The sequence below is a fragment of the Diplotaxodon limnothrissa genome, linkage group LG7, assembly GCF_057381915.1.
Source record: "Diplotaxodon limnothrissa isolate DT_005_m linkage group LG7, D_limnothrissa_male_GT1.1, whole genome shotgun sequence".
Taxonomy (NCBI): domain Eukaryota; kingdom Metazoa; phylum Chordata; class Actinopteri; order Cichliformes; family Cichlidae; genus Diplotaxodon; species Diplotaxodon limnothrissa.
Window position 1 is genome coordinate 68320159 of NC_140602.1, and position 15412 is coordinate 68335570.

At 42.3% G+C, this 15412-nt stretch overlaps 1 protein-coding gene across 1 annotated transcript; it reads right to left on the minus strand.

Annotated features, from left to right (window-relative positions):
* Positions 1-211: 211 nt before the first annotated feature.
* Positions 212-12888, minus strand: cotl1 (coactosin-like F-actin binding protein 1). Its single transcript, XM_085358805.1, has 4 exons — positions 12480-12888; positions 11568-11650; positions 4699-4856; positions 212-339 (listed from the first exon to the last, which is right to left on the minus strand). The coding sequence occupies exons 1-4, from the start codon at positions 12554-12556 to the stop codon at positions 229-231; spliced, it is 429 nt and encodes a 142-aa protein (XP_085214931.1). The 5' UTR covers positions 12557-12888; the 3' UTR covers positions 212-228.
* Between the last annotated feature and the right edge of the window lie 2524 nt (positions 12889-15412).

A 15412-nucleotide genomic window follows, 5' to 3' on the forward strand; every position in this document is an offset into this window, starting at 1 on the left:
ACCCTGATACAGATGTGGACACATCCAAAGAGGCTTTTCCTCAGTAAGCTGGTTCAGCTTCCTGTGACGGTCTACTTGTCACTAGTGCCCTCTCCATCCTGCCCTGCCCTCTCCCCGAGAGGTAGCAGCCCAGTCCCAACACTCCCCGCCCCCCCATTTAGACAACCCAAGCCCACCCCGCCACCCACAGCCGCTCCGCCCTGACCCGACCCTTCCAGTGGCACTTCTTTACTCGGCCTGGGCGTCGTAGTTGGCTCCGCCGGCCTTCTTCAACTCTGTGCGGATGTAGTCCTCATCCAGTTCCCGCGGGTCACTGATCATGAACTCCTTGGCAAAGTTCTGCACAGAGAGAAGAGAAGATCAGAGAAGACCAGCGATACCAGAATGCATCTACATGAGAACACTCAAAGCTAACAGGACTTTACTCGAGCATACTTTATGACCACATGTATACTTCTCTCTGCTCAGTCCAGCAGTTAATCCAAGAGACAACTTTCTTTAAAATCTTCTAAAAACATGAAGCTTCGATTGTGAAATTCTGCTACGATACTGGAGATGTCTAAAATAATTTTGGCGATAGCCCACATCATACATATGACCTGCTGACAATAATGAACACCATATCATCTGCCTAATTACAGGCGTGCATCCCTACGATAAGCAGCCTGTATTTAGATGCGCATTATGAGGATGCTTTCAATAAACTCCTTCACAGTTTAATACAAATTAAAAGGTAAACTGGAAATAGGAGGAAAAATTAAATTACATAATAAGTTAGTGACAAATTGATTGACATTTGCCCCTCCATGAAGATGTACTGAATGCATAAGCGGAGGGAAAGCAGCTGCTGTTAATCAAGTCTGAGACAGCATTTAAAGGAGGTTCTGGGGTGGAGGTGGGTTGCAAAGCAGCTTACAGCAGCTGCAGACAGGCTACCGGTGAGTTATCATCAGCTCCTGTGTAGGTGGGCGAAGCTACGCTTCATTTCTTGCAAGTGTCACCAACAACTTTAATTTAGGCACCGATATTATCTGTATTATTACAGCTAATACAGTCTTCTGCATCCAAAACCCGTCATGCAGCATGTTCCACTGCTGGAGCTCATCAGCACGAGGTAGTCACATGTTCTAGCAAGCCATATTATTTTTGAACCGAGGTGTTATTTCAACACTACTTTGTTGGTTTTAATCCTGTAATTCTTCACCTCCTCCGCAGTAATAACCACAACTGAATCGACTTCCTGTTTGCCAACGAACTGGCTGCTCGTCCTGAGCAACCTGCCGCGTTTTATCAGCTCAGCGTGAATTCAAAGCTAAAAATGTTTTGGCCACTCTGACGTTGTTAACACCAACATATAAGCCTCTTTGGTAATTTGGTAATTGGTAAATGCAGCCGCGCTCTTTAAGCTCATGTTGTGCTGTGTTGTTGTGCTGCAGGTGAGTGCAGCATTTCTAGTCCACTGGATTTCTTTGTTTTTTTTGTCACCATTGTCACGTTGAAACGGCCGTTTCTTAAGAACTCATGAATGCACGGATAGCTTTAACTACACTAAATCTGATGGCAAGAGCTGAATTTCTTCTGTGGTTTATAAAAGTTTATGCAGACTTCATTTATTTTTGCATATCCCTTACAGACCGTATCCTGTAACCTCATCGTTTGTCTTTGTTTTGTGTCATTTTCCTGATTTTACTGTCATCACTTGGTTTTCAACATCATTTCATTTGCATGGACTGACTGTCATCCTGCTCTGGTGGGAGGTTTCCCCACAGAAGTGATCTTTAACCCCAATGACACAAGCCGAATAAAGGTTACATTGAAAAACAGTCAGAGACTAGAGATGGACCGATCCGATATTACGTATCGGTGCGATACTGACTTAAATTACTGGATCGGATATCGGAGAGAAATAAAAAAATGTAATCCGATCCGAAGTATCACAAAATGACCTCACAAAACGCGCTACTTGCCGTAACCCAGCTTGGCGCATCGGGGCAGTATGTGTCACGTGATAGAGCGGCTGTTGTCTGCGACACCTGTGTGGTCTGTTGAAGCATTTGGAGCCTCGCTACATGCTTCCTAACCGCAGCATTTCATCTCGGCGAAAACTATCCCAGAGAAGTAAAGCAAGTGTGTAAGTTCATCCCTGAATGTTTGCAGAGTATTTCCATGTTAAGCTTAACAACTGATATATTGAGCCACAGCTGGACTGGCCATCGGAGTTCCATACTGAGGTGAAAAGGAAGCGATTTGTCCCGGACTTCAGCTAGAATTAAAAAATAGACAAAGCTGGAGTTATTCTGTCTTTGCTGCGCAGTTGCATCTACTTCTCTCATTCACTCCCCCTCCCTCTCCCGTTATTACTTCAAACATGAAACTGATCAATGATCAACTGATCGGTTTTTCTGCCGCAAATCCGTCTTTCTTTTTTGTTTATCGCCCACTTTGCGCTAGAAAGAGGAGACCAGCGGATAAACAACAGCAGCACGTTTAAAAGTGATCAGCTGTTGTTAGAATGTATTTAATATTAATTTCTAGTATCAGCTGATGTTTGCTGGAGCCACAGCTGTAAAGCTGCTGGTCATGATGTTGGTTTGGATATGTGGTGAGAGGGAAACTTGAAGATGAAACCAGGAGATGTCCTTACTGAACCATCAGAGCTGAACAGGTGATGGAGAAACAGGTTTACCTTTTAGGTGACATGAATGAGTTGAAGGGAAGTTATGAACTGTTTCTGAGAGACAAATAACACCAGGATCCTTTTCTAAGCAGCTGACAGCTGGTAACTGTGCAGGGGCGGGTCTAGCAAAGTTTTGTCGGGGGCCAGGTAGGGCATTAACAGGGAAAGGGGGGCACAAAGAAATACTTTTCTTTGTTATGTCATTTAACAACTTTGAATAAATAATTATCTGAATCTTACAACAAAAGTGGTCATCCGATTAAATGTATAGAAATCCATTATTGTAGATAGTAACTAATAAGTCTAATATACACCCAGGTAAGCTATAGTACTTTTTCCTTTGGTACCATCTGTGCAGTCTGCAATTCTGTTGAAGAAAGATGTTGAATCTATTTAAATATTGTAGAAAAATAATTGATTTCTGTGCATTTGTTTTACACATGCATTAAATTAAAGTTGATTACATCGATTAAGGGCGGGGGGTGGTTCCCTAATATTTTTGCTGGGAGTTGGCAACCCTATTAGTGAGGTAGGTAAGTACTCTTTAAAATACCAGAATAGGGAGGATGGTGTAGGTTTAAATTTATTAGAGTGATCAGTGTTGCTGAACTATGAAATGTTTTGGGTGCAGTGTATTTTTTGCATACAGGTATAACAGAATAGCTTCAGTCTCCTGTTTTTTTAAAACTTGAGTATGAACTTATACAAAATGCAGCAAGATATTTACAAAAAACAGTTTTATTGATTACAAAATGCGCTGTATCGGATTCATATCGATAGCGGCAGATATCCAAATTTATGATATCGGAATCGGACATTAAAAAGTGATATCGTGCCGTCTCTATCAGAAACCAAACCTCCACATGTACCGTTAATTATGTCCAAAGGTCACTTGCTAGGCTTCACCACCGCTAACTCGAGCTAAATGCAAGAACTTAATTAGTCTGATACTAATTAAATGGTCATTAGCGGGCATCCAAGGTTTTCACGTTGCAGCCGTATGTCATGTTTGATAGTCTCACCTAACAACAGTGTTAATTTTGTTGACCAATAATTCATCATAGGACCCAACAGGGCACACTTTCTTCTGACACAGCTAAATAAATCTTATGCATGAGGACAAAAACTATAATGACAAGTACTGACACTTTGTCAATGATTCAAATATAAATCAAAGCTAATTAAGTTAATTAGCTTAAGTAAGTTAGCACCCATCTTCCCCGTTTCTCCTGACAACACAACAAAATGTCAACACATGGGAGGAAGAGATGTGTGGACAAGCAAAATAAGACAATCTGTAAACTGTGACCTTTGTAAACTCTCACCGTACATAATAAACTTTTACACCTTTTTTTTTTTTTTGAGCTGAATCAACTTTAGACTTGGACGACTGCAGTCTCATGCCATTTAGACCAGCAGTCTCCAACCTTTTTTGCGCCACGGACCGATTTATGCCCGACAATATTTTCACAGACCGGCCTTTAAGGTGTTGCGGATAAATACAACAAAATAAAACTAGTACCGGTACCGAAAAAAAGAAGATTTATTCATAACACACGTGAAAAGACCCAGGAAAACAGAGTTAACGATAAAAACGATAACAAAATAACGCTGAAAACCGATAAAAACCCTGAAAACCAGACATTTCACACCTGAGCCTCAACTCTCGCGGCCCGGTACCAAACGACTCACGGACCGGTACCGGTCCCAGGCCCGGGGGTTGGGGACCGCTGATTTAGTCAACTGAAGCAAAGAGACTTCAGTTGTCTACATTATGACTGAAACTAAAATCTAAATATCTGTCAAAACGGACACTGGCTGATAAACTGTGGGGCGCTGACCGATGGGTGACCTCAGAGTGCCTGTGTCCACCTTTAAATATGGCCTCAGAAATACAAAGAGTCCATAACACATTTATCCTTCCGTTGTTTTTGTTCTGAATCCAGTGTCGTGCGAATGCAAAGCCACCAGTTTCCCCAAAGGAACCATTACTTTAATTGCTACTTTCTCCAGTCACTGACCTGCACAATGTCTTTGACCAGCGTCTTGTCCGTGCTGATCTTTGCACGCTGCAGCCCGCTGATGCTTTCCCCGATCCAGGTGATGAGGGTGAACTTGGCTCGTTTGCTCATGGCATCTCCCGTCGTGATCCGGAGGAAGCCAAACAGACGAGCGTCGTCTGAGGGAAGACGGGAATGCACGAGTCAAGACAGATTAAAGCCGAACACATCGACTAACCAATCAGTGAGGAAGAAAGGATGGCACCAGATGGAGTTATAAAAAACACTATCAAAGAAATACAACACATTAAGCATTAATTGTCTTTAGATTTTGGGCTGTTGTCATGCGGACATAACTTATTGCTATTTTCATATTTGCAAACACATCGCTGGATATTTATTTATGCAACCCAATGCTATCCACTAAGTTTTATTAGTCTATTCAGAACTGGCCACCATCGATCAGTTAAAACTGTAACTGTAGAGTTTGTGCTTTGATCACCAGTTTTACATTTTAAGTGTTGCTGTGCAGAGTTGTGTGCTTTTGTCCCAGTGGCACAGTCCCAGCACTCCAAACCAGAGGGACGCTTTGTGAGAGCGCGTCTGTGCAGCCGGGGAGTATTCAGGTCAGTAGACTAGATGAGTAAAATCGTTTGTGAGCCCTGCGGTTGTGTCGCAAACCTCCCAGTGACCCCGCCCGTCACTGTCACGGTGGTCCACTGCAATCTGAGAATAACGCCCGAATACAAACAAGTGCGCCGACATGAACGAACAAACATTTCTGCTGCTTCTTTTGACCGACTCGCGCCGCCTCGGGATCCTGGGTTTCCACTCAGATGCAGCTTTCCACCAAATCTTAAGAAAATCATGAATGTGCTCTTCATCTGCTAACTCAAAATTCTGAGTAGAGATTAAGGAACAGTCACTTAATTTGAATAGATGGATGAATAATTTCAGCCATGCACCAATTCAGAATTTCTGTACTAAGAATAAAGATCAAGTATAAATGTTGGTGGTTAAAATCTTAACGAAATTGACTGACCTGTTTTTTAAGTCTTCAAGCTTTTTATTCCGTTGTGGTCAGCTCTTTAACTTTATATAGGCAGTGTGTTATCTGTCATATGTACAGATAGATATACAGAGACTAACGTTTTGCTCAAAACCTCCAAATCCTTCCTAATTTCCTTCTTTCCTCAGCTTCTTCATTTGAGGACTTCATTGTTTTCTTTTCCTCAGAGGATATTAAACTGAATACATTTGAACTGTTTGGACTGATGTTTGACATCACCACAAGATGTGCTTAATTACAAGCAGCGTCTTTTATTTCTTTTTGGCATCTGACAGACAAAATGACGAATCAAGAACTTGATAAAATCATGGTCGGTGTCTTTGCCATCCATACATTTACTCTTGAATTCTATTCATAATTCAAAAATGGTCCTTATTCATCTTTTGATGGGCCTTGGTGCTACCCCTCAATTCATTCTGACTAAAACAGTTTAGCTCCTCCCCCTTCTGTTAAGCAAACTTTCTTCTGATTGGCTGCCCCTCCAGAGAATTTTGAAAAGTTGGAGGTTCAGTTTTACCAAACCTTTCAACAACTAACAGTCCAGAAGCCGAAGATGTTCAGTTAAAGTTGGTATATGAAGAAAAGCATTTACATTAGTGACAGTGAAACACATATTTGGCACTGGTACTTGGAAAATAAGTGAAATGGTTAATTCAATCAAAAACCACCTATCAGAGCGTAATCTCTCTTGATAAACAGACACCGTAACTGCATGGAAGCTTAGTGATTTAAATACAAAGTTAAACCTATTTAAACTCTGAAGACACCAACTGAGAATGACTGCTAGGACTCATTGTTACCTACAAAATGATTGCAGACAGCTGATGGACAGAGACCAGTGATATAGCTACATGATCTGTAATTTTCACAGGAACTTCTCTGTCCTGGTTTATAAATCACAAGCATCTGAAGACTTCTACAAATATCGTTTTTGGAGATGCTTCCTTTGCTTTTTGGCAGAAGGTGGTCTTCTCTGTTCTTACCACAAAAAATAGCAAAACCTAAATATGGAGAAGACTAGTGTTTTTCCTTTGCAAATCTGCATGCTGTAGACCAGAGGTGGGGAACTCCAGGCCTCGAGGGCCGGTGTCCTGCAGGTTTTAGATCTCACCCTGGGTCAACACACCTGAATCAAATGATTAGTTCGTTACCAGGCCTCTGGAGAAGGTCAGGACAAATTGAAGAGGTAATAAAGCCATTTAAACCAGCTGTGATGGATCAAGGACACATCTAAAAGCTGCAGGACACCAGCCCTCGAGGCCTGGAGTTCCCCACCCCTGTTGTAGCTGTGGGACCCACATCTACATGTTGTAGGCGTGTGCAGTCAAAAGGGGACAGCATCGAAAAAAAATGTGGAAGAACCACTAATGACGACTAATCTTCTCGTAGTCCCTTTGTTCTCCATGCTAGTGGCTAAACTAAAGCATTCAGAAAGTATTAACAACTTGTTAGTAGTGAAACATGTCTTTACGTGCTTAAAGAAAAAGAAAAAAAAAGCCTCTCTTCCTCTTTGTGGGGAACTAAATAGTCCTCGTTTGCTGTTCAAAGCAACTTTTCAAACCAATCAGCACCACAGCATCGTCACCGTCAGCTGACCTGCTGTTTGCTTTTTAGAAATAACTGCACACCAAGCGCGTCTGTGCAGCAACTGCTTTGGTTGAATTCCCACAATGCCTCTCTAAGGCCCAAAGAGCCACAAGCGAACACCAATGCAGAAGCATAAATCCAGCATACCACTCTGCTGGAGCCTTGTTTGGTCTAAGAAGTCAGAAAACGTGGAAAGGACTTATATTTGAATTTTAAGGAAAGTGCAGATGCCTTATCACGCCTGCAGGATGTCAACACATTGTCCAATAAACACACTCCTGCCCGCCCTGCCTTCAGGTGCTCCACAGATTACTCATTACCATCTTCCAGATGTTGTTCTCTGTGGGCTGCAGGGCAAAGAGCCGTTTCATTTTGGGAATAACTGCACTGCAAACATACAGACTCAGCTGCAAACCAAATAAAGGCTGAATGAATACCTCTAATGTTCAAAGACTTATGGAAGCATTCGATACACAAATCTCAGATTATGGCACAAATACAGCCAAAATATTTCAGTGTCACATTAAAAGCTCCACCAGGCAGCATTTAGATGCAACACGGCCCTGAAGCATCAACAGCACCGTCCCTCCACCCGGGTCTGAGTGCCGCTGGCTGCAGGGAGGGTTTGGCTCGGGCTCCTCGCCTTTCACTACAAGTTGTTTTAACGTCACCCCTTTCTGTGACGACCGGGCACCGCATCTGTACATGTGCCAGAAAAGTAAAGGTCCCTAATATTTCACAGTGCTTTTGAATTCCACATCCTCAAATTTCACTTTAATTTCATCATTTCCTGTGGGATCAATAAAGTTTTCTGATTCTTTCAACTTCCCGTTATTGCAGCTCTGCCAACTTTCCACTCTCCACCTGTGATCTATTGGTTTGGAAATGTCACCAGTGGAGTGGAGTATCGGATGCCAACAGCTTTATAAAAAAGTCTCATCAGGAAAAAAGCTAAACTCTATTTTCTATTCGAATGAAAAGTTTAAAATGGGTCATTAAAAGTCCTGACGTACACCTCGGTTCTCTGAAAGAAGTTGGAGAGTAAAAAGCTGCACTGATATATTGGCTGAATGTCACACATGTTGGCTGATATCAACAAATTCACACGTGGTGCTTATAACGGCCTGTGTGAAGTTATTGTGACAAAGAGCTGAAAGGTCATTCTTCACTTCCTTGTACTGCTGGGATGCACCATTCCTTTATTTAGGATACGGTTATTTTAACCCACGTGCTGGGAAACTGTAACTGCACTTGAATGTGATTATGTCCTTTTCCATATTTATTGCTATATTTTGCTACCTTATATATAAAAGAATGATTTCCAGTGAAGGACATAGTTTAGGGTTAACACTGGTGCCTGATCAGTATTCTGTATCGACCCAAAGCCACAGTACAGACATGTGAATCCAATCCAAGTGGAAAAGGTTGTTTATGTGCATTCTGATGTATTCAATCAACTATTTGGAAAAACACAACATTAAGCGATTTTATCTTAGGTTTATTAAGTTGTGATGTCCTGACGAGGAAGCATTTCAGCAGGAAATTCAGTGGCTTTGGTTTGAAGATGTAAACTGGCTTATTTTAAGTCTCTGCTGCGTTAAAGTCTTCACAGTGAAACGTCTTATCTTTACATTGGAGCAGCTGATACAGGCTGTCAGGACAGGACCAGCCACTATAAACAGTCTTATCAGCCACAGAGGACATCCCTCGTGTCAACACCTCACTGCACAAGCAGTCACCTGACTCAGACATGTCTGTGAATCAATCTCTGTCACATCCAAATATTGCTATATGCGATTAATGAACTCTTTGTCATGGCTCTCATCATTGTTTGAGCCACCAGAGAGAAAACCAGTACAGACAAATCCTCACCCGACCTGGCGCTGAACCACACCCTCCCACTTCCTCCGTCTGCCTTTCTCTTCCTGGTTTATCTTTCCTTTAAAGCCATGCTGACTCTGCAGACAAATCTGCACTGAAACTACAACACGATGAGGATGCAGAACAGCGACCTGTCGGCACAGAGGTTGTTCTGCATTAAGTGCCTTCATTTCAGCAGTTGTCGGGCGACACCCTGCCTTCCCGAGCACACCCACCCGTCCCCTCTGAAAGCAACCAGAGCCGTCTCCTGTGGACGGTGTCAGGTGGATCAGGCAAGGAGTGGTGTTACCAGCATGTCGACTGTGTCCAAATTTGGTGTTTTTAATCTACGCTAACAGCGAGGCCTGAGGGCGGTGAGGTCAAGGCAGCTGGATTCCTCCTAATGAGCTCACACCACCTTTTATAATTAGCACTTTAAGCTATTTGTACACAACTGATTAAAAAGATCAGACCTCAGGTTTGGAAATTGCTAAAAACGTACAGATGTGCATCTTCGTTTATTTCCAGAAGAAACGTGGCAGCATGTGGGGTAGGGCATCAAAGGGCCATCACAGAGAGAAAGCAGCATTCATACCCACATCCACACTCACCAGTTAACTTCACATTCATGCCTACAGACTGTGGGAGGAAGCTGCAAGCTCGTGCTTAGCGACAGATTTGAACCCACAGCCTTCTCGTAAAGAGGCGACACCGCTGCACCGCCGTGACACAGGTGGAAATATATAAATAAATAGATTCTTTATTTTAGTTTTAAAACAGCAATCCATAAAAATCCATAGACGGATCAAAGGTCCAGAAAACTACAGGGAAATTCTGATTCGTCCCCTGGGGGCTATGAATGTCTGCACTAGACCTTTTTCCGAGTTGAGTCAGCAGGTCTTCAAATATTTTAGGGCTATGTAAAAGTGTTGGCTAGCTGGAGGTGTTACAGTAAAATCTGGACATTAAACCCAGTAAAATGTATCCTCTGAACTATGTTTTATGGGAATGCATCCAATATTTAAACAATTTATGCCTGGGCACAGATCACCCTGTGCTTATAATTCATCCTGAGGGGAACCTGACAAGTCTGAACCATATTTCATGGAAGTTCACCTAACAAGCTGGTTAGGATTCATCTTCTGAAAACAAGAACCACCTGAATTTAACTGCACAGTAACGCACAGAAAGATGAAAAGTCGATACATCTCTGAATCATCCAGCGTCTGGTGGTTATATGGGCATTCATTTTGGCTTACAGGTGATTGTTTTTAAAATATACATTTGGACGACTTAAAAAGTGAAAGTCTCCTTTACAACATGGTGAAGAGTTTACTCAATAATATATACCTCTAAATAAATAAGTCATTGATTGCAGTTACTTTTTAATCCTAGTTTCTTCTAAGAAAATGTCTTAAACTACATTAAAAAATGAGGAACCAGATCTTGGTGAAACAATACCCCAGCATGCAGCATCTTCTTTTTTCACTTCCTGCTGCAGTATAAGTTTAAGATCAATATTCTACAAGAGTTGATCTGAACTCACTAAACTCAAGTCTGCGGCAGCTCCTCCCACGCACGCACGCACGCACGCACGCACGCACGCACGCACGCACGCACGCACGCACGCACGCACGCACGCACGCACGCACAGGGGTTTTTTCTGCAGGTTACAACTTCACTGCTAAATAAGGCAAACGAGCCCACAGAGGGAGATGTGCGTGTCATCACTGAACAGGAACTAATAGCGAACGCAGCAGCTGAGCGGTTACATGTAAAGCACTGTTGTAAAGGAGTGATTTCAACATAGGAATGTGAGCTCTAGACATCAGGAAGTAGAGAGACACAGGAGGCCCTGAAGCTTTAAAGAGCTTGCATTAGCAGTTGCCACACCCATCATCTGAGCAGATGCTTCGCTCTCTCTAAAGGGGAACCGGAGTGAGATGGGTTTTTTGAAATCTATACATAAAAGGTTTGCGCACTGGAAGTCATTACACCACAGCGGCCGATGGGTGCTTTGGAGGCTCTCTTGTTAGAGGCAGGTGAAATATTAATGAACATCAGCTCGTTGAAGGAGTAAAACTAAAAGTTAACATATTTCCATTGTAGTTTGCACCAATAGACAAATGTAGGCCGCCCTGTAGTAAAAAAAACTTGAGATATTGTGAACCAGATTATGCAACACAATGAATACACAGCTAAGTCCTCTGACAGCCTCGTCACAGGCTCAAGGCTCATTGGGTGATGGAGCACAGAGTCTTAAAAGATTAGTGTCCCGCCAAGTCAAGCTGCCTGATATATAGGCCGTTTTACAGAATCTACAGCAGCCAGCTACACAGCCACAGCCCTGCGTTTAAAACTGATCCAGTCTTACCTGTGCACAGCATCTTGAAGTCCTCATAGTCAGTCCCTTGTCCTCCAGGCACGATGATGTTGTTCTCATATTTAAACACAGCCCTGGAAGGAGCACAGTGGGTTAATTACTGTTGGATCACATGAGTTTGCATAATGCACACACGCGCGCACACACACACACACACACACACACACCATTGCAGAAAAATGCCTGAGACGCCCATGCAAGGTGGCAGCTGTGTATCAGCCATCTGCAAGTGTCACCACTATAACATTTTCCCCATTGAATACAGGACAAAGGAAATTACTTCTGCCCCGCCGGGCCTGATAACAGTGCGCCGTGTGACCGCTGAACAGTCAGAATACAGATCAGCCACATCCGAGGGACAGGACAGCGAACGCTGCGTGTATTTTGGCCAGTTTTTCTAAAGAAACAGTCCGCAATGTGCCGTTCTGACGCGTTTTCGCAATGAGCAGGCGTAACTGCATAGGAACATAGGGTAATTTAAAGTTCTGGTGCAGAAATGCACAAGTAAACGCCACCAAACATACAGCTGATTACATTTTATTGGCCTTTATTAGTTAGTGTGCTATTCGGCATGTATCCGCTTATTCAAACGACGCTTATTTAAACACAATTTCAACTTTTTCAAAAGCAAGTCCGTCTCTTCATGTTGCGCTCTTCCTCATTGAAAAGACGGAACAGTGGGCGGTAACAGACAGAGAGAAATACATTTTTAACTAACACCACATCAAATAAATACTCTATTTGGTGTTTTAATGGTAGCCGAAGTGGATAACTGCTAGAATACCACCAGACAGATGCAGGGTTATGCACGCGTGTCATTCATTTTCGGTAATTTTAGCGTTAATATAAAACAGTCACAATCTTCAATGGAGTATGGGTTAGTAACCGTGCCCGCACACTCACCAATTGATGTCAGTGTTATCGTCCCTCACTTGGTTGTAAGCCTCTCTGCAAGCCTCTTTATCGATCTGGGTTGCCATTTTTCGGATTGAGAAGTGTTAGGCAGGCAAAATGAGCGTTGAATGGGTCCGAACCAGGGAGGGCCAGCTACACGGTACTAAAGCGGCTAACTTGCACAGTGGATGCTACACATCAGACCTAGAACCGATAGCGTTTCACGGCGGGCTTCAGTCGGAAATCACGACCACTGCACTGGAACAATCAAGCCGGTCAGACTCAGCGGGAAAAGACGGCTGTTCTTCTAGCAGCTCGGTTCATTTCCTGTATGTTACCACTTTATGGGCGTGGGTGATGTTAGTCAATCAGTTTGCCAGCAGACAGACAGAGAAGCTCCCCCAGACGCTGCGTTCACCTCCTCCTGGTCAATGAGCGTTTAGCAAAAGAAGCGCTGTCAAGGCAACGGCGACAGGCAGCGACACTTTCCGGCAGGGATTTTCTAAACAAAATCAAAAGCAGCAAGTTCTCAAAAGTGACTTGAAACCAAATTTAGCCATTTTACATTCTGCATTACCATGAAATGTTATTATTATAAATAATAATATTATTATAGGTTTCTATTAGTAATCACTACAGGTAAAACGTCCTTTTTTGTGGACAAGAGATTTTCTTTGAATTTCTTTGAATTAACAGAAACTTTCTGTTTCTATAATTCTGTATATTTCAGGATCACGTGGGCAGTAATCCTGGTTCTGAGCCTGGTTGTGCTGAAGATTTCTTCCTGTTAGTAAGGGAATAAATAAATATGAATTCTCTTTCTCTCATTCTAATATTACACATTATATATCTTTTAGCGATTTGATTCCAGATTGACATTTCTTATTTAATTGCTCTTACAGTGAATGATTATTTTTATTGGCTCTGTTTATCAATACTGACAGCCAAAGTTCTGTCAGAAACATGAAAAAAGTAAAAGTGTATCAAAAATGATTCAGCAGAATAAAAATAACTTTCACAAAGGAAAAGGTGTAAAAATGGAAGCAATACATATGCCATATGTTATACAATAACATGAGAATGAGCGCAATTGTTTTGCTTTTTTTTGGCATTTGCTCATTTTTATTTTAATTAGATACTTTTATTCTTAAGTTAAAACGATCAACTTCCGGTCTTTCTTTTACCTGCTAGCGCAACTTTACACAGCAGAGTGCAGATGAATTAATTTGAGGAACAGGTACTAGTCTGACACAAAGCCATTGGTCATTACACTCACATAAACTACACCGTAAACCCACGAGGTGGGCTTAAAACATCCACTGATCAAATAGGCTAGCTAGAGGTCAAAGGTCATCTCCGTCCTCTTTGACACTGGCATAAGCCCAACTGAGCTGTACCTCCTGGTTTGTTTGTGCCTGCATCATCCTGCCACCTGCTGGTCGACCTGCTGTCGGTCACAAGCTTTCATCAATCTTTCCTGCAAACTTAGACTCAGTGGTCCGCAATAACCACACAAATAACTATGTTAGACTGCAGGAGGGGGGCTGGTTATGTCTTCTGTCTCTCCAGCCTCATCTCCATCTGTCTGCCTCACAGTCTGCACCTGCTGTTACATGCAGGCTGCAGAGAGAGAGAGAGAGAAGATGTTCTCTCCTTATTAAACATCCTAAATATGAATATGACAGCTTGATAAATGTTGTGTCCTTACTTTAATCACAGAAAGGCCGTGCTTGTGGGGCCTTCTGACAGAACTGCTTCCTTCCATTTTTTCCACTGCAAAAGAAACTGTATTTAAAGTCCTCTGTTCTCAGAGCAGCTTTTCGACTAAGGAGCTGTCCAAACAAAATGGTGCTTTGTTCATAACTTTTGTCTTTTTTTAGCCTTAACTTCAAAACATCACAGTTCGGAGAGTTTTCTTAGATTCGCATTTCACTACAGAAGCTACTTTTTGCACCAGAAACACTGAGTTAAAAAAAAAAGAAGTGGCTGCTGTGGACAAGGAAGCTAGAGTTAGCATCTCTAAACATTATTGCACAAGGAACACTGCTGCCGTGATGGGAGTTACTCCATCACAGTAATCGCCACACCGAAGCCAGGAGCCAAGTTTCTGAGCCAAGCATTCCCCACAGCATCGCACTTCATCCACCTGTTCGTGTTCCTCCCATAGGGCACCCTGCTCCTACCTGGTCTCCAGTTAGCTCATGTGCAGTCAACTCTATGACGTAAAAGAGGCAAACTTGCTCCATGTTTTAACTGTGTACCAAACATATTCAAAATAAATATATTACTCATAAAAATAAATGAATAAAAATAAATCATCTTATCATGTCTTTTATCAATAGCTTTTGGGGCTTTTCATAGAAGTCCACTTCCTTTCTCTGTGTAACTCATTTTCCCTGAACGGGACAAACTTTATTTGACAAATTTAGGAGGCAAGGTAAACCCTGGACAGGTCACCAGTGTGCTGCACTGGTGACCTGTCCAGGCCCACATTGTTTAACTAATATTGTTTTCTTTCAGATTATTAATCGAGGTTAACTGTATCATAAAACCGATAGGCCTCCGTTTATCTCTTTAATATATTCATTCATTCATTTAGCAGCTGTTTATCTACAGTACCGTGCAAAAGTCTTGAACCACCTCCTTTTGTTTCAAAGGAGTCAGACCTGTAATGTTTTTGAAGGTGATCTTTAGCAACGTTGTTTCCTTTCTTTCTATTTCCCGATATGCTCGTATAACGTAGAGAAAAGACGGGTGGCGCAAGACTTGTGCACAGTACCGTTTGGCGTTGTTATTGGTCACTCAATGGCCTTCATAATGTATTGATGTAAATAACAACATCCGGCCTAAAGTCGTTGACTTCAAAATAAAACAAAGCCTCGAGAAGTTATTTTTGAACACTGCGTTTAGCTTTTAATCTTGTCTGGTAAATCGAACTACTA